A 22,439-nucleotide genomic window follows, 5' to 3' on the forward strand; every position below is an offset into this window, starting at 1 on the left:
AAGCCTACATCGAAATAGGCTATTTCGATGAATAACGTCTACACGTCCTCCAGGGCTGGCAATGTCGATGTTCAACTTCGACGTTGCGCGGCACCACATCGAAATAGGCGCTGCGAGGGAACATCTACACGCCAAAGTAGCACACATCGAAATAAGGGTGCCAGGCACAGCTGCAGACAGGGTCACAGGGCGGACTCAACAGCAAGCCGCTCCCTTAAAGGGCCCCTCCCAGACACAGTTGCACTAAACAACACAAGATACACAGAGCCTACAACTGGTTGCAGACCCTGTGCCTGCAGCATGGATCCCCAGCTGCCGCAGCAGCAGCCAGAAGCCCTGGGCTAAGGGCTGCTGCCCACGGTGACCATAGAGCCCCGCAGGGGCTGGAGAGAGAGCATCTCTCAACCCCCCAGCTGATGGCCACCATGGAGGACCCGGCAATTTCGACGTTGCGGGACGCGGATCGTCTACACGGTCCCTACTTCGACGTTGAACGTCGAAGTAGGGCGCTATTCCGATCCCCTCATGAGGTTAGCGACTTCGACGTCTCGCCGCCTAAAGTCGAAGTTAACTTCGAAATAGCGCCCGACGCGTGTAGCCGCGACGGACGCTATTTCGAAGTTAGTGCCGCTACTTCGAAGTAGCGTGCACGTGTAGACACAGCTTGGGTGTGTCTACACTAGCTGGCTACTTTGAAGTAGCTGGCACAACGTTGAAATAGTACGCATCGCATCCACACGCGCCGTGAGCTATTTCGATGTTGAAATCGACATTAGGCGGCGAGACGTAGAAATTGCTGTTCCTATCCGAAGATGGGAATAGTGTCCTACTTTGACGTTCAACATCAAAGTAGGGCATGTGTAGACGACCTGCATCCCGCTACGTCAAAATAGCAGGGTCCTCCATGGCGGCCATCAGCTGAGGAGTTGAGAGATGCTCTGTCCAGCCCCTGTGGGGCTCTATGGTCGCCACGTGCAGCAGCCCTTAGCCCAGGGCTTCTGGCTGCTGCTGCTGCTGCTGCAGCTGGGGATCCGTACTGTGTGCACAGGGTCTGCAACCGGATGTCGGCTCTGTGGATCTCGTGCTGTGCTGGGCGAGTGTGTCTGGGAGGGGCCCTTTAAGGGAGCGGCTTGGGGCTTTGCTGGCCCCTTATTTCGACAGAGAGCGCTTGTGTGTGTGGACGCTCCGCATTTCCTTCTGGGGCAGCTCCTTTCGACGTTCTCTGTTGCTACTTCGATGTTGAACATCGATGGCACCAGCCCAGGAGGATGTGTAGATGATACGTGTTGAAGTAGCCTATTTCAATGTTCTTACGTCGAAATAGGCTACTTCGATGTACTGTGCTAGTGTAGACGTAGCCTTTATCTTTTTGTATTACAAATAGTAGTCAGCCACATAGCACCTTAGAAACTAACAAACGTATTGGGTTATGAGCTTTTGTGGATAAGATCCACTTCTTCAGATGATTGAAGTATTGTGTTATTCAGTGCTGTCACAGGACTAATCCTTGTCTCCAAAGTGATCAATGTATCTGATTTTATAGGAGCCAGAAGATTATGAGATAGGCAAATGGCAAATCAGGTAAAATTTTATACATGCTTTTGTGAGATCAGAGAATTATAGAAATGTACAACTGAACAGATCATCAAGAAGACATCAAGTCCATTTTCTCACACTGAGGCAGGAAAAAGTAAACTAGACCATCCCTGACAAGTGTTTGTCCTAACTATTCTTTAACACCTCCAATCACAGGTATTCTACAAACCCTCTTGTTATCTAGTTTGAGCGCTTTATTACCCTTATACTTACAAACTTTTTTCTGACAGCTAACCTAAATGTTCTCTGCTGCAAATTAAGCCTATAACTTCTTGTAGTACCTTCAGTGGACAAGAACATACTCCTCGTTAAATCAGTCTTTTCCTTAACATATCTGAAAACTATTACAAGGTCCTCCTTCTTTCAAGACTAAAGATGCCCATTTTTTCTCGTATTTCCTAACAGTCAGTTTTTCTAACTCTTCTATAATGTTTATTAAATTTTATTGACCTTCTCCTAACTGTGTCGTTTGTCCACATCTTTCCTAAGGTGGGGTGCCCAGAACTCTACCAGTGCTGACAATTACCTCTGATGTCTTAAAAAACCACTCCTGTTAAGTCACCCAAATTATTAACATTTTTCCACAACTGTTTCACATAATGGGGCAGGCGGAAAGCTGCCAGCTGTTCAAGTTCCTTCTCGGTACAGTACACAACTGGGCAGTGAGGATTGGATGGGGGAGGGTGTTACTGTATTCGAACTCTGGGCAGTAGGCGGGACTAGTGGGCGGGGCTACTGACCCCAGGCACCAACTAAATACCAGAAAGCAGATGAGAAATAGGGGCAGGGGTGAGGTCAGAGGCGTAAAATGAGAAAACCAGCTGAGGATAGGAGCAGAGACTTCCCGACACGCCCACTGGACTTCAGCAGCCAATCATCGCATCCAGGCATCTGCGCTTCACCCTGGCCCCACAAGCCAGCGGTAGCGCCCGCCCTCTTCTCTTTATACTGCAAAGGCGGAAAACGCCCTCGCCGGCTGTGGGCCGGTACCATTGCAGCGGAGGGGCGTTTTCTCTCGTCTGAGCGAGACCAACAGGATAATTTCTTAAAATGGAGTCCTAGGGCAGGGGGTCTAAGAGAGCGGCAGACGTCGCAGCGTCTGAGGGACTGGCAGCGGCTCACACCTCGCGGTGGAGAAGGGAGAAGCAGCGGCCTGGTCCGAGTCTCCCCCCGCCCCGTGCCTAGGATGGTGAATCCCGAGCTCCCCTCCCGCGGTAACGGGGCTGCGGACCTGGGCGGGGCAGCAGCAGAGCTTAGCGCGCTAGTATGGCATATCCTGGGCATCCTGGGGCCGGAGGAGGCTATTTCTCGGGCGGGGTAAGCGCGGGTCAGGCCCTGTAGGGCGCTGAGGGGCCGGGGCCGGGGTCGGGCTCGGGCTCGGGCTCGGGCTCGGGCAGTAGTGGGGTGAGGGGAGCACCCACCCTACCCGGGCGCCGCACTGGGGAGCGGGTAAGAGGCGTCCCCCCAGCGCGGGGCTGTGGCGGTGACCGAGCGGCAGGTCAGACCCGCTGTTACAGGCCTGGGGCGGGTGGGGCTCGCCCGCGCTGAGCGGTAGCTACGTGCGCGGCCGGCGGTGTTAGTGCTGCAGCCCGTGCATCAGCACGGCCTTGCCCCCTCTTAGGGGGAGCGCCCCTCGGCCCGCTGTGGCTCGGGCGCGCTTGCTATGGCCGCGGCTGTTCAGCATCCGCTGCACCTCCCCTATAGCTCCTGTCAGTTAGCTTGAGCCGCCTGTTACCGCCCCTCAGCCCCGAGCCAGGTGCTCTCAGTTGCTGCCCTGCGAGTACTGCCCCGCAGTCCCTGGCGCCCTCAACGGGGCGGTGGATCGAGGAGCCACCTAGCTTGCTCTGGGCACGGACCTCCTTGTTGGTCGGGAACTGGTTCTGCCCGAGCTGGTCGCTAGGCCTGGGGCAAGCGTGTGTCTGACTAGTGTAATCGTGCAAAGAGTTCTCCAAACAAAAGCAAAGCGAATGGGGCACTTGCGCTTTAAAACCTTTCCGAGGCTGGGAGTGGAATGACTCAGAAAAGCAAACTTCTGTTGCGAGGCTGAAGTGGTTAATGGCTTTCTTTCACTGTTGTTGTTAGGGTTAGCTGGGGATTTTTGCAGCCGCTCCAGCTTCCTGGTGCAGCCCAGAGTGTCTGTGTGTGTGTCTCTCTCCAAAGAATTAAAAAAAAAAAAAAAAAAAGCAGCTGGATCTGGCAGCTGATTCTAAATAGCAGTGTACAGATGAGGAAGAGTTACCAGTGTAAAACAACAAGAGAGGTAGCAGTGTTACTCTGTACTTGAACAAAACAAAGCAGCAGAAATCTAGCACTTTAAAAACTAACAATGATTTGGTGATGAGTTTTTGTGGGACAGACCCACTTCATCAGATTAATTTGATTTCATTGTTGTATTGAAAATGAAATTGATGATGTGGGTCTGTCCCACAAAAACTCATCACTGAATAAATCATTCTGTTAGTCTTTAAAGTGCTACATATCTGTTGCTTTGTTTTGTCAATGTAAAAAGAGGGAAACAGAGGGGGACAGGAAGAAGAGACTCTAAAGCCATTGAAATCAGTGCATGTTTGTAGCTGCCCAGTACCTCAGAAAAGTTGGCAACTTGATTAGAATCCCCTCCCACATCCAGCAAATGCAGTTCAAGATATATTCTTCAGTAGAGGTAATAGCTTATTAAACTTACCCTATGTTAAACAATTTAGGTAGAATCAAAGCTCTGGTTAAAACATTAATACTTCCTTTTGTGGGTACAAGTAACACTGAACTTCTTGGAAGTGGAAAAAATGGTCTCGTGCTTCAACAGACAGGAGAATAGGCCAGGCCTATACTGAAAATGTTATCAGGACAGCAAGGTTGGTTAAGTAGTGTGACCAGGGTGATATTGCTACACTAGCAAAAGTTCTAATGCATACATAGTTTTATGCTGGTGAAGCTTATTTTTGCTCACCACGCCTATATAAGCTACATTGGCAGAAGCACTTGTTCCGCTGCTATGAACTGCGTCCACTCTTTGTAAAGTGTTGCGAAGATAGTAATGCAGGTATCGGTGCCTCAGTAATTTTAGGTGTTGCTCCCAAACTACAGTACCAGTAATAGTTTGTGGCGTCATGTGACTGGCAGCGTGCACTCTTTCAGCCTGAAAGCACTAGGAGATCATAAAAATGAAAGCAGCCAAACATAAGTCTGTTCTCATAAATGTATTCCCAGGTATCACCAGTGGCAGAGCTTTAGATCACTGACAGAAAGTGGAGGACTGATTCATAAGCTCCTGAGAAGCTGATAGTATTCTGGGTCAGTACATCAACCAAGTTCCATCTATTTCACAGCCCAATATACTGAAGAAACTTACCGTGAATCTACTCTAGACCCACTCTTCATATCACTGTGTTTTTCCAGATACTTAATTAATTTCTGTTTTGATGGCTAATATTTTGAAATGAGAAAGTAATCCTTTGCTTTTGGAGAGTTCCAAGAAAGACGTAAGCTGGTGCTATGGTAGAATTATAGTGCTTGATTAATATTTCAATGCAAAGATTTGTCATTTCGGCATGCTTCAATTATTGTATTCTGTGCTGTGCACATTTCAAGTTTAAGAAATAAAAATTGTGTGTCAAGAACATGAACAAATCAGTTCACTTTCTTTTAGCAAAACTGCTGAACCTGAGGATATTCAAGAACCATATTGTGCTAATAGTAGAGAAAACAAAAGTATAAATTTGACTCCTTAATCTGGACGTGTTTGTTATAGCAGCTGACATAGTGCTGGTAACTCATGCTGAAGGAGGCTGATAAAGTTAGTGGAAATTACATATGGTTTAGAGTGAAATGTCAACAAAATAAAAGCTATAGCTGTATGTATGCAAGGGATCCTGTAAAAACATGCAAGATTATAGTGGATAACACAGTCATGTAGCAAAAGAAATTATTGCTCCTTAGGAAGCATCGTTACAGAAGATGGAATATTGGATACTGTAGTCAGCCGCGGAACAATGGGGCCAAAGGAAACATTCTGGAAGTATAAATATCTGATAAGGGACAAGTTGAAAACTAAACTCCAATTCTTAAAAACCAACATTTAGTCTGTGTTAAATTACAGTTGTGAAATGCAGACATTCAAACAAAGAAACTATTGTCCTTTGAATTATGTTATAGAAGAATTCAGAAGATGGCATAGATTGTAACCAAAGAAACATACAGGTTGTACTTTTCTTGTCCAGCACCCTTGGGACTGGTCACCAAGGAATGTGTTGTACCAGGGAAGGGTAGAGACTCTTTGCTCCAGCAGCAGCAGACGAGCTGGCAGTGATCAAGCAGAGATTGGGGTAGGAGCACAATGAAGAAAAAAAAAGTCTTTCATGGGCAATGCAGTATCCTCTGTGGATCAAAAAGGCTGAATCGTAGATTATGGGCTACCACAGTTGTAAACCTTCCAGAAATGGAGATGCCGTATACAAATCATTTAGGCATTCTGCTACTACTGCTAGATTACTGGACTGGTTCAACTGTAAGTTGATTTATTTTTTTTTAAGTAGGCCTGCTTTACATTGCAGCAAGTAGAGACACCAGAACTCTGTGCTGTCTCTTTTTTAAGGCAGTTTATCTATACTGATAAGGTGTGTATTAAAAAGGATGCTCAGAATTGAGGCTGAAACGTAAAATTAATTTTTAGTTAACTACAAGATTTGTAATTTTATCTTTTAAAGTATGGAGCTGCTCCAGGAGGACCTGCGTTTCATGGGCAGACTCAAGATCCTTTGTATGGTTATTTTGCTGCGGTAGCTGGACAGGTACTTTTGCTAAAAACATTTGTTTAAATTATGACATAAGACGACAATATCCTCTTTGCTTTGCAATTCAAGTGTTAGATATCAGTGTTTGCCAAAGAGGTATATGGTATAGCAGAACTTCCTAGCATGTTGAAACTCAAAATATTGGAAATTGTGGAATGACTGAAAGATAGCTAATGTGACACCAATATTTGAAAAGGGCTGTAGAGGAGATCCAAGCAATTACAGGCCATTAAGTCTAGCATCAGTACCAGGAAAATTTGTTGAAACTATAATAAAGAATAAAGTAAAGGGATAGAGAATATGTTACTGACTCTACGTAAATCCATGGTATGCCTACATCTTGACTGTGCAAATGTGGTCACCTCATCTCAGAAAAGATATATTGGCATTGGATAAGGTTCAGAAAAGGGCAACAAAAATGATTGGGGTTTGGAATGGGTGCTGTCTTAAAAAAGACTAAAAAGACCAGGGCTTCTCAGCTTAGGAAAAAAGGACACTAGAGGCTTGGCTATACTAGCTCCCTAGTTCAAAGGGAGCATGGTAAGTAGGGTGTTGGGAGTTTAATGAAATGCTGCAGTGCATATGCAGCGCTTCATTAAGCAAATTGCTCCCTGCAGCAACTTTGAAGTGCCGGCTTGCATCTAGCCACAGCTCACTTGCCAGTACTTTGAAGTGGGGAGGAATTTGCTTAATGAAGTGCTGCATATGCACCGCAGTATTTCATTAATAAACTCCCGATGCCCTACTTACCATGCGTCCTTCGAAGTAAGGAGCTAGTGTAGACAAGCCCTAAGGGGGGAACCTGATAGTTCTATAAAATCATGACTGGTGTATAAAAGGTGAATAAGGAAAAATTATTTACTTGTTCTTATAACAAAAGAACTAGGGGTCACCAATTGAAATTAACGTGTAGCATGTTTAAAACTTACAAGAGTTTTTCTTCATGCATTGCATAGTAGGCCTGTGGAACTCCTTGCCAGAAGAGATACAGGGTTCAAAAAAGTCTAGTAAAACCTGATTATCCAATCCCCAGTAATCTAGCATTCCATTTATCTGACACGGCCTGGTCCTGGGGTGGTGTGGGGTAAAATAGAATGTTGGATAATTGGGGATTGGATAACTGCCCACAACCCATCCTGGTAGCCCACCCTTGGCTGCTGGTGGTCCGCCCACCTTGGGGAGCCAACCCTGGGCCGCTGGTTCTGCTGCAGGCAGCAGCACTGGTTATCTGCCTTGCAGAAGGGGCCTAAGCAGCTAGCAGCCTGGCTTCTATGTTCCTGTCCACCCCCACCCCCCATATCCCCTCCTATTATTCAATATTTTCAGTTATCTGACCATTGGTTGGTCCTGATTACGTTGAATAATTCAGGCTTTACTGTAGATAAATTCATGGTCCATCAATGGCTATTAGCCAGGATGGGTAGGAATGGTGTCCCTAGCCTCTGTTCTTCAGAGGCTGGAAATGGATGACAAGAGTGAGGTCGCTTTGATTACCTGTTCAGTTCACTCCCTCTGGGGCCTCTGTAGGGGGGGGGTAGTGGCGGTGGATAAGTAAGAAGCTCTGTGTGTGATGAAAAATACTTTCCCTTTCTCTTTTCAGTACACTCCATTGTTCTTTATTTATGCTGCTTCAGTCATTTCTACATATTGTGTCTCTGTCTTAAGACTATCTTGACTGTGCTGTGCTTAGCCAACATCCATCGCTACATAAGCCCAGAACACAAACAATGCTATGCAGCCTATCTCTTTCTGCATATGTTACTTTATGCTGAGAAGCAGAAATTGAAAACCTAGAACTTTCAGGAAGCAAGAGCTAGTAGTTAGGCTGGACAGGCTAGAGACATTAACTCATATTTATGAGACTTAGGCCATGTCTACACTAGCCCAAAACTTGGAAATGGCCATGCAAATGATCATTTCGAAGTTTACTAGTGAAGCGCTGAAACACATACACAGTGCCTCATTAGAATGCCGGCAACTGCGACACTTCAGAATTGACGTGGCTCATCCAGACAGGGCTCCTTTTTGAAAGGACCCCGGCAACTTTGAAATCCCCTTGTTTCTAACAGCAGATATTTGTAATCTTGGGAATGTTTTTCTCTGAAGCATCAGATTGAATGTAACTAGAGATGGGGTATGAGGTGGGCTGTAGTGGTGCTCTGAAGGAGTACAGAGACTCCTCTGATTTGCTTATACTTTCAAGGTGAAATTAATTGCCAGATTTGGGGTTAGGTCACCTAGTACCTTGCTGGCTATTTTCATCTCTGCAGCATGGGGCAAGTGCCACCTTGTAAAGACCATCTCTACTTTTTTTATTTAATGAATTTCCTGGTATTGCAGGGGCACTGATAGCACCTCAGTATCTCCTCTTCTCTGCCTATGGCATCCAACGACCTCAGTAACTTAGGATGGAAGAGTTTCAGTTTAACTGAGGTCATTGGGTATGCTAGAGAGATTTGGGTGACAGTTGAATAGCCTGTGATATTCAGGAGATCAGACTAGCTCAGTGGTTCCCAGTCACTTCAGTAGTGTGGACCCTCAAACGCACCCCTCCCTCCCCCACAAACTGTTTGTAGACCCCCATCAAAGCCAAAAAAAAGGAAAACGATAACGTAGATTTTCAGACAGCAATTAATAACATTATTGGTAGATATCTAATTTTAAAATAGTTGATTATAACTTTGCAACTTATTTTCTGTGATCACTTTTATTTATCTTTTACCCGTGGACCCTAAGTTGGGAACCACTGAACTAGATTTAGTGCTCGATTCTGTTCTTAAACTCATATGATTCAATGAATAAAATAAGTCTGAGTAAACAAATTTAATTGAAATTGGTATGCTAGGTAGAGTCAGCCTTTCTTATAAGGTGCCCTGCATAGTTTTGTCGGTGAGTTTGGATCTTGATATGTAACCTAACTTTTCTAAGCTTACTCTTCTGTTTTCAAAAGGACGGACAAATAGATGCTGATGAGCTGCAGAGATGTCTGAGCCAGTCAGGCATTGCAGGAGGGTATAAACGTAAGTTGACTATTTAAATAAAAGTACATTTGATTCACATTAGACAGTCATTATTTGTGAACTTAAGAACTAAGCAGGCAGAACATAGTAAAAATCACTTCCTTGTTTTTGAAAGCATGTTTAGCTGCTTACATACATTCCACTCTGGAGTCATGTACTATGCTGTAGGGACTTTAGAACCATAATCTGCCGTAATAACTCTTCTTCAGAGAAGGATTTTAGTTTTACCTTCTTGTGTTCTGTTGTCTCGCCCGGTACTATTAAATGTTTCCCCAGATCTAGTTCGTGTTTTCCATTAGGCCAGCACGTACGTTAATATTAGAGAATTTTGTGAATGTGATATTCAAGTGCATAATTAAGATTTACATTGGATCAAGTGTTGTGGATACCTGGATTCAATAACTGAGATCTTTTCACAGGATCCATTAAAAAAACAGCATAAAGGGCCACTTTATATTGAAAAGGTGTGAGGCATAAAAGACTCCCTTAAATTGAAAAGGTGTGAATTCTTCTCTCATCCCCAGCCATGGCTGCTTGAGTGTGGCCGCAGACTTTTTGATACAGTTTCTCTAATCTGCCTATCATAGAATTCAGAGCTTGAAGTGTCCTGTTAATTTTTCATTCTATTTGATTGTTTAGAAGATATGTCTGTTCTAAGATGTGGGCAGATTCTAGTGCAGAACAACCACTCTCCAATTATTGTTTAGAATTCTAAATGTTGATTTTTTTAAAAAGTTCATGTTTCAGAGATATTGTCTTACTACAATTCAATTTCAACATCTGTTTGACTAGAAATTCATCTCTATAATCTGGTGACAGTTTTACACCTAATCCCGTTGTCAGCCATTTGAGCAACTTGGGTTTTATTGATTACTATATCAAACAGATGAATTTGATTACCTAGAACAGTGGTTCTCAAACTGTGGGGCCATCAGGGATGGCTTAGACTTGCTGGGTCCTGGGTCTGAAGCCCAAGCCCCACTGTCCAGGTCTAAACCCAGATCTTGAGGGCTTCAGCAATGGGTGGCAGAGCTCAGGTTACAGGGGCCCCGTGCCTGGACCTGAAGTCCTTTTGAGCTTCAGCTTCCCCATTCTTCTCCCCCCAGCACCTCCCATCACCCTTCCCATAGTGATGGGACTTGGAGTGTGATTTCTCTTAGGACATAATTCCAAGTGAAGTACCAGCTTCACTTAACTAATGACAAAAGTAGTGTGGATTCTCAAGCATGCTGGTCTAATTTACTGAATACAGATCTGTTTTCTAAGAATATGCCATTTTTCAGAAATTCAGTTTGCAGAGTTGGCATACATTCAGTGTCTACTTTAGAAAGCCTTGAACTTAAAGGAACAAAACAACTTAAAGTGTAGTTAGAGGTGGCTTATCAGACTGTAAGAAAATGTTTGTGTCAAGTTTTCGAGATGTTAAAATGAAAAGATACAGAACTATCTCAAGTCTTTAACTTGTACAGTCAAATACAGTTAAATCGAGGAAACCTTCAGAATTTTTTGTGGGGTTTTTTAATAAGTCTGTTGGAAAACAGTTTTTCTAACGGTAAATTATCTATAAAAGATTAAAATGAGCAATATTAGTACATTTAGGTAAAAGATGCCTGCCTGCATCTAAATGGTGTCCACAAGGATAAATTTGTGTGAGGACCTGAACTGCTCAGACCATCCGTACCAAAAGTTTGATTCTGGTTTAGGCTGGTAGAGTTTACAATGCTATTGTTTTCCTGGTCGGACTGCCTTTTTAGATATAGCCAAAAGTTTACATGAGTTGAGGTAGACTAAAACTACCAGTTAGTCTACATTTAATGGAGCGGGCCATTCTGTTAATGACTTAAGAGTCTGTGTTTTATTGAAGAAGAATTTCCAGTCTGCTTTAGAAAGAGGAGCTGCTGAACTCTTTCATATTCAGATTCGACACATTAACACATGGTTTGAACTGGGATGCAAACTTGCTGGGACATTATAGGGGCTGTCTGGCATACTTGGCTTAATCTAATTCTTGACAGCCCCCGCCCCTCTGCTCTCTGATTTGCTCACCTTGATAATTTTTTTTTCTGATTTGTCAACTTTGATTACTGTTTTGGTTCTCTCTGCCTTAAATATTGAGTCTGTTCTGGTCTGGCTATGGGCTGAAGAAGTGGGTCTGTCCCACAAAAGCTCACCTAATAAATTATTTTGTTAGTCTTTAAAGTGCTACTTGACTGCTTTTTTGTTTTGATAAAACTCATCTTGTGTAATTTTAAGACTGTATTCCAAAAATAACAGGTTTAAATAATGACCTCTTGCCTCATGTATCTCATGTTTGTTTTTTAATTTGTGTGAGATTGCAAGTTTCTGGTAAGAGTAAGGTCTTATTTCATGTGCATATTATGAAACCAGTCTGAGACATCAATAACTGATACTAATCTATTTTTCCCCTTATTTTAAACAGCTTTCAACCTAGAGACGTGTAGGCTCATGATTTCCATGCTGGATGTATCCTTTGTGTGTACTGTAATATTGCAAAAGGAAACTACTAAAAGAACACTAAGGTTGCAAAATCAAGTCTTCCTATGTTGTTAAATACAAGAATTTAGTTAGCATGGGCAACCTTAATTCTGCTCCTTACGTTAATGCATTTTGAATTTTCAATTCCACAACAAAACTCTCTTCCACAGGACGCAGTCGCATCCGTTGCAGGGGATGGATGTGCTCTGGGAATGAATCAGGGCTTGTGTAGTGAACCAGGCTGTTACCTGTAGAATACTATTTGTTGCAAACAGTGGCAGGCATTTAGTGCAGGGGAGGGGGCTATAAGTGGCCGTGGGCGAGACACAGTTCACTGTTGGGGGGCCTGCTAGATGCTTATCTGCCTTGCAGCTCCTGTTAGCTGTAGTTTTCTGTTCCCAGGCAATGGGAACTATGGGAGTATAGTAATAGTGTTTTCAGACCAGGGTTTGGATAGTTACAGTGAGAGCATGAAGCAACACACTGAGCAATGAGGAGAAAAAATGTTAAATAGCTGTTCACTTATGGTGTGTCCACGCTGCAGTTAAAAACTTGCAGCTGACCTGTGCTAGCTGACTTGGGCGCATGAGTCTCAGGTTGAGGGCTGTTCAACTGCAGTGTAGATATTTGCGCTGAATCCTGTGTTCTGGGACCCTGTGATAATGGAAGATACCAGAGTTTGGGATGTCTGCACTGAGCCCTGAGAGTCAGAGTTCGCTTCACAGGTGTCTAAATGAGCACAATATCGACTAACACAGCTATCACTCTGGTAACAGTTTATCCTCCTGTGTTGAGTATCATGAAATAAGATAAAAGGCCTTAATGAAGAAGAGGGTGATAAATTGTTCTCTAATTCTTGTCCTGTTTTCAAAGAACATAATGGGCTTAATCTTCAGCAAGAGATATTAGGATAGCTATTAGGAAAAACTTCAAACTATAAGGGTATTTTAAGATCAGGATTAAGCTTCCAGTAGTGGATTGGGGAATCCCTATAAATGGATAACTAATTCTTGAGATTTTAGTAACTAATCTAAATTGTCTCTACAGAACTTGTGTGAACTAGGATTTATTTAATTGACAATAACTTGACCAGAGTTGAGCTCGGCGAGATGCCAAAAAATGCATTTCTGACACACAGGCCGTGTAACTGCCAGATTGCAAATCTCTCTATTTCAAACATTGGGGCTGGGGGGCAGTAAAGCTGTTCAGAGAGAAGATTGTAATAGATTTTTGTAATGGACAAATAGATGTATTTTGCCCCAACTTAATTTTCTTAAATGGCTGAGCCATTTTGACAGAAATTTTCCAGACATTTGTTCTGCAAAATTTCACACCAAATGATTAGAGTGCAAGGTTGTAAACAACTGAAAACAAGAGTGTCGGGCAGCCTTAAAATGTGGTGCAATCAACCCTACTTATGACTTCATTAGCATGAAAGCTCTGATGGATTGAAATGCTTTTTAAAAGTACATTGTTTATATTGTAGGCCAAAGGAATTGCTAGTTACTTGTCAATGGCTGTGTCTACACTAGCCCCAAACTTCGAAATGGCCACACAAATGGCCATTTCGAAGTTTACTAATGAAGCGCTGAAATGCATATTCAGCGCTTCATTAGCATGCGGGCGGCCGCGGCACTTCGAAATTGACGTGCCTTGTCGCCGTGCAGCTTGTCCCAAGCTGATGGGAATAAGGGGACTTCGAAGTAGGCGGGGTCCTTTCGAAAAGGAGCCCCGTTGGGGCGAGGCACGTCAATTTCGAAGTGCCGCAGCCGCCCGCATGCTAATGAAGTGCTGAATATGCATTTCAGTGCTTCATTAGTAAACTTCGAAATGGCCGTTTGCATGGCCATTATGAAGTTTGGGGCTAGTGTAGACGTAGCCAATAAGTAGAAAACATTCATGGAAGAGAATCCAAGGTGCTGTAACACTAACGCAAAAAGAATTGGCAAGGCTAACCGTAGTAGAAATATTTCATGAACCTCAATCATATGAAAGATGGGTTCTTTGGTGCCCAATTCCTTTTTCTGCCTCAGAGGTTTGGATGCAAAGAGATGCAGTTCGCTTAAAAATCAAGCACACTATATGTTTATGTATCCTGTCATTGAAGAATTGGTTTCACACATACAAAATGGGAAGTGACTTGTCTAGAAAGGAGTAATACAGAAAGGGATCTAGAAGTCACAGTGGACCACAAGCTAAATATGAGTCAACAGTATGACACGGTTTCCAAAAAAGACAATCATTCTGAGATGCTGTGATGGAGTGGGGGGAGTGCATGTGTGAGACAAGCAGAGCAGCTCCCAGTGGCTAAGGATGGCCCTGGGGCTATAACCTAGGCAGGCAGGTAACGCCTCAGCCCTGAACAAAGAGGAGGGTGAGCCGAGCTGTTTTTGAACTGGGGGCAGCAGTTGGAGGCTGGGGGGAGAGGGAGCTGGAAGGCAGCCAGCCTGAGGAGGGGGAAAGCTACACCCCAGCGGGGCACCCCTCGGGCTCCTCTCCCTAGGATGGGTTGGAATGACTGTCTCTGACTGCTGTACTGATGCTTTTGTGAGAAACTGGGCATCTGTTGCCTAATAAACCTCCTGTTGTACCTGCTGAGTGAGAGTCACTCCTGCCAGCGGATGGGGTGCAGTGCATGGGGAGCCCTGAACCCCATCACAGATGCCTTAACAGGAGTGCTGTAGTAAGACATGAAAAGTAATTCTTCTACTCTACTCTGCGCTGGTTAGGCTCAGTGGAAGTGTTGTGTCTCGTTCTAGGCATGTTTCAGGAATGGTGTGGAGAAATTGGACCTGGTCCAGAGAAGAACAACAAAAAATTAAAGGTCTAGAAAATGTGATTTATGAGGGAAGAATGAAATTGTTTGCTTAGTTTGGAAAGCAGAACCTAAAAGGATATTAAAAGGAGGAAGAAGAAAAATTATCTTTCCTTACTCTCTCATGCGAGAGCATGTTCAAATTGCAGCATGGGAGGTTTAGGTTGTACATTAGGGAACACTTCCTAATTGTCAGAATGGTTGAGTCCTGGAATAAATTGCTTAGGGGGGCTGTGGAGTCTCCATGAGATACCAAGAGCAGGTTAGACAGACATCTGTTAGGGATGATCTAGATCTGCAATGTTCAATATGCTGTTTGGAAAATGTATGTAGGCAATATATCAGCAGAGATGAAATTCTGTATCTTTCATATGGGTGGAGTATCATCTTTAGCTTATTAATCACTAATTTTTCACCAAACGTATTCTGTCTACCTGAGCTCTGGGACAGTTTTGCGGTCTAGAGGAGTGTAATTCTAACATAGTGTGAAACATTTTTATTTAAAGTATCCTTTATTTTCTGAGCATCAGTAATTACATTCTAATCCTTCATGACTGACTGTAGACTCTTATTGAGGAATGCTAACACTTGTGTGGAAATAAAGCACTTTTTTTTTTCCTTAGCCATGGTTCAGAGGGATGTGTCTGGTAAAATGGGATTCAATGAGTTTAAGGAGCTCTGGGCTGTCTTGAATGGCTGGAGACAACACTTCATAAGTTTTGACAGTGATAGAAGTGGTACAGTTGATTCTCAAGAGCTGCAGAAAGCCTTGACATCTATGGGTAAATTGTGAAACTTCCTTATTACTGGCTGCTGAAATTCCCCCTGCTTCCAGCATGGAGGTGACTTGGTGGGGTATCCCAACACAAGTTAATGTTTTGCATTAGCTGGCACACAACAAATTGTCTCATGAAAGCTTCCTTGGATCTCTGTAACCTGTGTCATTTCACTGTTTGTTCTCCACCCTTTCAATTAGGATTCAGGTTGAGCCCACAGACATTGTCCGCAGTTGTAAAGCGATACAGCACCAGTGAGAAGATTACATTTGATGATTACATTGCTTGCTGTGTAAAACTCAGAGCTCTCACTGGTAGGTTATAATGAAACATCTGGTAATACATTTTTATTTTATGAAACCAGGTTAATCTAAGGCAATGGTCAGTCCTGGAGCGTCTCTTTTGATTGCACGCTCCATTTCCCTTCTTGTCCTGGCCAAGGAATGGGTTGGTGGTGTAGGAAGCAGCAAGCGCAGCACCATGGCCCGGGGGTGGGAAGGACAGGAGCACTTTAGAGATTAACAAAATAACTTATTAGGTGATGAGCTTTCATGGGACAGACCCACTTGAGATCTGTAGCATTTCCAGCCCAGACTCAGTTATATAACACAGAGGTCTCAAAAAAGGCAATAAGTGACAAATCAAATACATGGAACTGAAGGAGGTGGGTGAGGAGTGGGAGATGTTAAGTGGTTTGCCTGAGATAATTAAACATCAAAGGATGGGAGACAACCCTTGTAATGCGTGAGATAATTGCTGTCCCTGTTCATACCAAGTGTTAATGTGTCGAATTTGAGTATGAACCCCAGTTCACAAATCTTCCTATGTAATCTGCTTCTGAAGTCTTTGTTATAGGATGAAAATTGTTAGTCTTTAAAGTGCTGTATGACTGCTGATTTTTCTTCTGAATCAGCAAGGCTATGTCCACACGACAGCCTAAATGCGAAATAAACAGCACGAATTGCATAGCTTATTTTGAGTGTAGGTTGAAATAGGTTATTTCTAAACAGTGCCAAATGTTGAAATAAAGTGCTATTTTGAGGCATCCCTTATTCCTCTTGTAATGAGGTCTGCAGAGATGCTGAAATAGTGGACCCAATATTTCAAAAAAAATGTTTTGAAATAAGGGGAGCATTTCAAAGAAATGGAGTAGATACTGCTATGTAGACATAGCCCAATAGACCTATTAATGCTCACAAAACCAGGCTCCAGTTCTTTGCTGAGAAGAAAAACTAGCTGTCGGACGAACTGGAACATGAAAACCTTGTACCATTTGGACAGTGCTTATAACCAGCTAAGTTTAAGTGCCCTACAGGATATATTTTTTGTTTTTCTCTTTGCACGTGTTGATCAGTACTAAGAGAGGTCAAGCCTTTCAATTAGGAGGACAGCATCTAAATACTCTGTTTTGAAATCCATTGCTTTCCAGTAATACGCATTTCTTTATATATTTTTGCAGATAGCTTTCGAAGAAGGGATGCAGCCCAGCAGGGTGTTGTGAATTTCCAGTATGATGATGTAAGTGCACGTAGACATGTACATACTTCACACTTCCTAAAATGGTAATTGAAGAAAAAGTACTTAGGACCAGAAACAAAAAATCATTTTACTAACCATTGTTACAGTTGTCATCCTTCATTATTAACCTAGCTGAGAGTGTAAGGATGGAATGGGTATTGAGAAGGTTGTCCCTTCCCATTCCTTCCTTCCTTCCCCTGTCCAATTGCGAAGAGTAGTAGTATGGTGGTGCTTATCACTCTTACCTCAGGAGACAGTAGGCTTTATAGATTTTCAGAGGATTGTGTGTGTTCTTTGCTGGGGTACAAGTATGCCTAGGTTTCTGACACTCAGGGTTGGCTTCCTCACAGTGATGTTTTCATGCCTTGGTAGTCTCTACGCATCCCTTAGAAGGGGACTGTGATGTTCTGGCAGCCTGTGGCCACGACAACCTGTTTGCATCTCTATTGTGACAGGGAAATGCTGGTTTTGGAGACTACTTTTAATGAAGTGTTTTAGTTAAGTATTAACTGACTTTGCCCTTAATGTTGTGTGGGGCTTAGGCTCATTGCAGAGAGGCAGACATTGCCTTATTGCTCTCATCGTTTGGCTGAAGGCAGTTTTTGGGAAGTGGAGCTGAAGGCAACTGAGGAATGTGGAAAGCATTTCAAGCAACAAAAAGGGAGGGGGGGGGGATATTCATGTTCCATTGCTCATGGTTAATATGGATGCCTGTTTTTCTTTCAGTTCATACAGTGTGTTATGAGCATCTAATTGAAGATGTGGATGGGCATGATTAACATTCCACTTCGTGTTTTGCTTTGCACCTAAAGTTATCATGGCTATGTAACTAAATATTGGTATTTACATATTTTAGATACAGCTTTATATGTGATTTTTAGTTTTGATGAATGCAAAGCAACACAAGGGTTTCAAAATGAATTATTGAATCTCATCCTTAACCTTTATTTTTTAATTTGCATATATTTGTAAATTGCCTTTTTATGTACAAATTAAATGATTATGTAAAACTTGACTGTCTATCGTGTGTTTACCTCCCCCTCTACAGAAACTTGGTGGCATAACATACTGCTTACTTTATTTCCTTTCCTAATAGTAGCTCCAGCCAGGCTGGTGTTCTGTACTGTGAAGAGCTAATACAATAGGATGGTGATCATGCTAGAAAGCAAGATGGAAAATTGGGAAACTAACACTAATGACTTGGCCCATTTTGCCAGATATGGCAAGTTGCATAGCTGTGTGCAGAGGCCATTCAAAGAACCTCTCTTTCCCCCCTGGTGGTCTGGTAGTGATTTGCTCTTGTTGCTTTAAGAAAACTGTTTGACTTGTTCCACTTAAACAACCAATATTATTTTCATCTTCTATACACAAACCTAACTGCATATATCTTGGAATTGTATCTTCACCTCCTGCATTGGCAAGCAAAAATACTACAGCCTATAGCAGCTTTAATTAATATTTCCTAGCTAAAAGGGCTCTTTGCCTTTAAATTTAGGTCTTCTTTAAATGTTAAATAATACATAAACCCCCTTTCTTTCAAAGCCGTTTGTTGCCCAGGGAGGTGCTGATATCCTCAGCTGCCTGCCTAATGAGTCTTTGTGCTTTCAAGCTGCCCCTTCGACTAGCTCCATAGTTCACCTGGTTTAGCTAGCTGTATTAGAGGAAAAGTAAATGAGTAGAGACAGCTTATTTTTTGCCCAAAAGGGTTGAAAGATAAAATATGCCAAACTAATCCAAGGACATTCAATACAGTAGATCCCTGACTTATGCATTTCTTGCAATAACACAAGTTGAAATCATGAGTAGCAGGGAGCCATGAACCAAGTGCCAGCCTGGCTCCTGGCTCCCCTCTGCTTGTGGGAGCTGGGAAACTGAGCAGTGCTGGTGTGCCTGGCTCTGGGCTCCTACTACTCAAGGGAGCAGGGAGCCAGGTGCAGCCAGGACCAGGGGACCTGAAGGCGGCAAGGACACCCAGTCCCAACTTGGGCAAAATTTGATTTATGCGTGGTTGCCCAGGAATGTAACCTACATGTAAATTAGGGATCTACTATAGCTGCTACTTCAATTTGTAGTGAGTCTTTATCTAAAGTATTGGTAACTGCTAACTTGTTCGTTAAAACAGGAGTCACTTTTGAGAAAATGAGACGAAGTCAAAGTCAAAACATTTTGATTATTTAAAAATTGGTTTTCCAGAATACCTGTTCTGTGGTAAATACCCACGTTTTCCTCTAAACCTGGACAATTATTTTTTAAAGTTTTAGTTTTTCCATCAGCTGCAAACAAGCCAACCCCCACACTTCAGGCAAGATTATTTTCTGATAATGTACTTTTTTTTCCCCCTTTCCCAGCAGTCCTTTGTCTGCTTGTGATATCTTAACTAACTTTTACTTAACTCTATTTTGATATGGACATAACTGTTACGTCTCATGCTACCATGTGGTAGGTCTGTGTTTATCACTCAATGGCCGTGTCTACACTAGCCCCAAACTTTGAAATGGCCACACAAATGGCCATTTTGAAGTTTACTAATGAAGCACTGAAATGCATATTCAGCGCTTCATTAGCATGTGGGCAGCTGCAGCACTTGGAAATTGACACGCCTCGCTGCTGTGCGGCTCGTCCAGAGGGGGCTCCTTTTCCAAAGGACCCCACCTACTTTGAAGTCCCCTTATTCCCATGAGCTCATGGGAATAAGGGGACTTCAAAGTAGGCGGGGTCCTTTTGAAAAGGAGCCCTGTCAGGACAAGCCGCGTGGCGGTGAGGCGCATCAATTTCGAAGTGCTGCGGCCGCCCGCATGCTAATGAAATGCTGAATATGCATTTCAGTACTTCATTAGTAAACTTCAACATGGCCATTTGTGTGGCCGTTTCGAAGTTTGGGGCTAGTGTAGGTGTAGCCAGTGAGGGCCAGATCTTCAGCCTTGTGTTATGATAAAGGAGCACTTCTCCAATTAGTGTAATTTAGATGACAGCCTATATAGGAGACGGATAGTGGTGCGAAGAACCTGGAAGAATTGATTCTTATGCATCCCATCCACTAGGATGGGCAGAATCCAAGGATAGAAAGGGACCCCGTGGATCTAGTATGATGTGTATTACAGGCTGTCAACACCCACCATCCCCACACGCAACAATTGAAATTAGACCACATTATTACAGTCTGCCAGAGACTAAATTGTGTAGGCCAGGCTGAAAACAGGGAAATGATATACGTAAGGCTGTATGCCACCTGCATGCACAAAGTATCTGCTCTCCTCCCAAGGTCTCCTCCCAAATTTCCTGCTGACCCTAGACATATGAGCTATGGTTATACTAGAAGCATCTCTGGACAGACAGTTGTCTGAAGAGATGCCCTGACAAACTGGCCGTAAACAGCATGCAGCCATGCACTAAAGCAGATTGAAAGCGGGGCCAGCCAGGTTTGTCCAGTCACTTGACAAAACAGGCAACCAGAAGCAGAGCAGACAGGGCTGCCCAGTGTTCCGGAAGCTCTGTCTGTTGCCACAAGCCCCTCCCCCAGCACATGCACAACCTTTTTGTTGACAGAATCTGTTGACAAAGGTGTGTGTCACAAGTGCTGAGTTTTGTTAACAGACTGTTGACAATGTTTTTTTGTGTCGCTGGGTGTGTGCGTGCGCATGCAGAAGTGCAGCAGGGTTTGTTGACAACTCCAGTTTTGTCTAAAAAACCCTCTTTACTGTAGTTGTAGCTGTTGTCAGATGCTACCAGCGTGGGGCACTGCTCTCTCTCCAATGTTGGTATCGCTCGGCCACATGCATGTGTTCCCTGTGTGCTGCAGATAGCCGACACAGCAAACCTGAAGAGAACCCCCCAATGACCACAGAGTCTAGTAAGGTGCAAAGGCACATCAGCCAGGTTGATTGCCGTATTGGACACAATAGTAGTTCCCTGTAGACTTCTTAGTCTAAGTCAGGGCATACTACAACTATGCACGCATGGTCAATGGACTCAGCTCAGTCAGTGGCAGGACGTTCCACTGCCCCCTTGGCTGGACCCAGACGACACCCCAGGAGTACATTCTTATACACAGGTACAAACAATTTACACATCACTCCTGACATATTGAGGCACAACCCTTCTATGTAGTCAGGTGCTGCCTTGCACGTTGTACATGTTGGTTTGAACAAAACAACTCTATCCATCATATTACCCTTTTGCCCCTGTCATTGGGATGGGTTGGCCTGTTCTTTCTTATCTGTGGACTGTTCCAGGGTAGGGTGATCTGGTACCATGTTCCTACTTCAAGATGCTAGGTATATATGTTTATGCAACAGCAACCCTCTTCTTGCCACCTTCTGTGGGCAATGCATTCCTTTAGCTCGCAAGCTGAACTTTGCTTTCTGTTAGCAAAGTCTTGACCATTACTTTGGTTCAGGCCTAAGGCCTCCTACTGGGCCTGTACTTACTACAGTGGCCATGGTGCTTAGTTGGTAAGCAATAAATGAGCAAGGTTTGCCAGGCTTAGCCCTTGGCAGGCTGCCAGATGCTTTATTTGCCTGCATGGCTGTAGGTACAATTTATTGCAGCTTTGTTGGCTATGGGTTTATTGTTATGGGAGGTGCAGGACACAGGAGCCAGGCCTGTATCCCTTATTCTCTTTTACTAATGAGTTTCCATTTACTGAAGTCTTTACTAAGAAATTACTTATTGCCTCAGTGACAGCAATTGGGTTCATCTGATACAACCTACCATTAGTAGTCCCATGTATTACCTCTCTTTTTTTTAGCTTACCACGAGTGTAATTATTCTTCACAATTTGTTCTAGAGCCTTGCATACTATTAAAGTCAAAAATCTGAAATTGCCAGAATTGCCTTTTTCTTACCTTTTGTAAATAATACGTCGTTAGCTGTTCTCCAATAATATGGTACTACCTTGTCCCCCATAGCTAAGCTCATAGAAGTGTAGGCCTGGAAGGGCGCTTGCAAGGGCATCAGAGCCAGCCCCTGCACTGGAGCAGGCCCCAAGTAAACATAGCTTAGCCCAGAGATGTTTGTCCAACCTCCTCTTAAAGATCTTCAATGATGGCAATTCCCCAATCATGCTCAGGAAATCTGTTCCATAGCTTAGCTGTATTAAAATACTTACTTCCTACTAGATTAGCAATCTGATGCACATTCTCTCAAGTATTCTGGATGGAAATTATCCCGCCTCTCTCACTCTGAACTCCGTTCCATCACTCATACTGCCATGCACCTATTCCAGATTATCATTCTTACCCTGGCAATGTGTTACTTTAGGTTTTTTTTTTTTGTTAACATGCCTTTTTACATTCCTTTCCCTACTTCAGCAGCCCCATTATTTTATTTCTAACTAAGAACTCACTATTTTTTACTTTCTTTGGCAAGACCTTATTTGTGTTGTAGTCCTACATTTCTTAACCTCCATGATGCAGCTTTCTTTGTAGTT

The 22,439-nt window shown here is 43.5% G+C and overlaps 1 protein-coding gene across 1 annotated transcript; it reads left to right on the plus strand.

Moving 5' to 3' along the window:
• The first annotated feature begins 2,776 nt into the window (after positions 1 to 2,776).
• SRI (sorcin) lies at positions 2,777 to 18,026 on the plus strand. Its single transcript, XM_074986263.1, has 8 exons — positions 2,777 to 2,913; positions 6,300 to 6,383; positions 9,337 to 9,406; positions 11,847 to 11,890; positions 15,352 to 15,499; positions 15,694 to 15,807; positions 16,953 to 17,011; positions 17,738 to 18,026. Exons 1-8 carry the CDS (start codon positions 2,863 to 2,865, stop codon positions 17,762 to 17,764), a joined length of 597 nt encoding a protein of 198 aa, XP_074842364.1. The 5' UTR covers positions 2,777 to 2,862; the 3' UTR covers positions 17,765 to 18,026.
• Positions 18,027 to 22,439: the final 4,413 nt, after the last annotated feature.

This window comes from Carettochelys insculpta, chromosome 2, assembly GCF_033958435.1.
Source record: "Carettochelys insculpta isolate YL-2023 chromosome 2, ASM3395843v1, whole genome shotgun sequence".
NCBI lineage: Eukaryota > Metazoa > Chordata > Testudines > Carettochelyidae > Carettochelys > Carettochelys insculpta.

Bases quoted from the DNA above. Each gene is read 5' to 3' on its own strand.
- SRI (XM_074986263.1), top strand. From the start codon at position 2,863: ATGGCATATCCTGGGCATCCTGGGGCCGGAGGAGGCTATTTCTCGGGC. The intron at 15,808-16,952 runs GTAGGTTATAAT...ATATTTTTGCAG, and splicing joins AAAACTCAGAGCTCTCACTG to ATAGCTTTCGAAGAAGGGAT. The intron at 17,012-17,737 runs GTAAGTGCACGT...TTTTTCTTTCAG, and splicing joins TGAATTTCCAGTATGATGAT to TTCATACAGTGTGTTATGAG.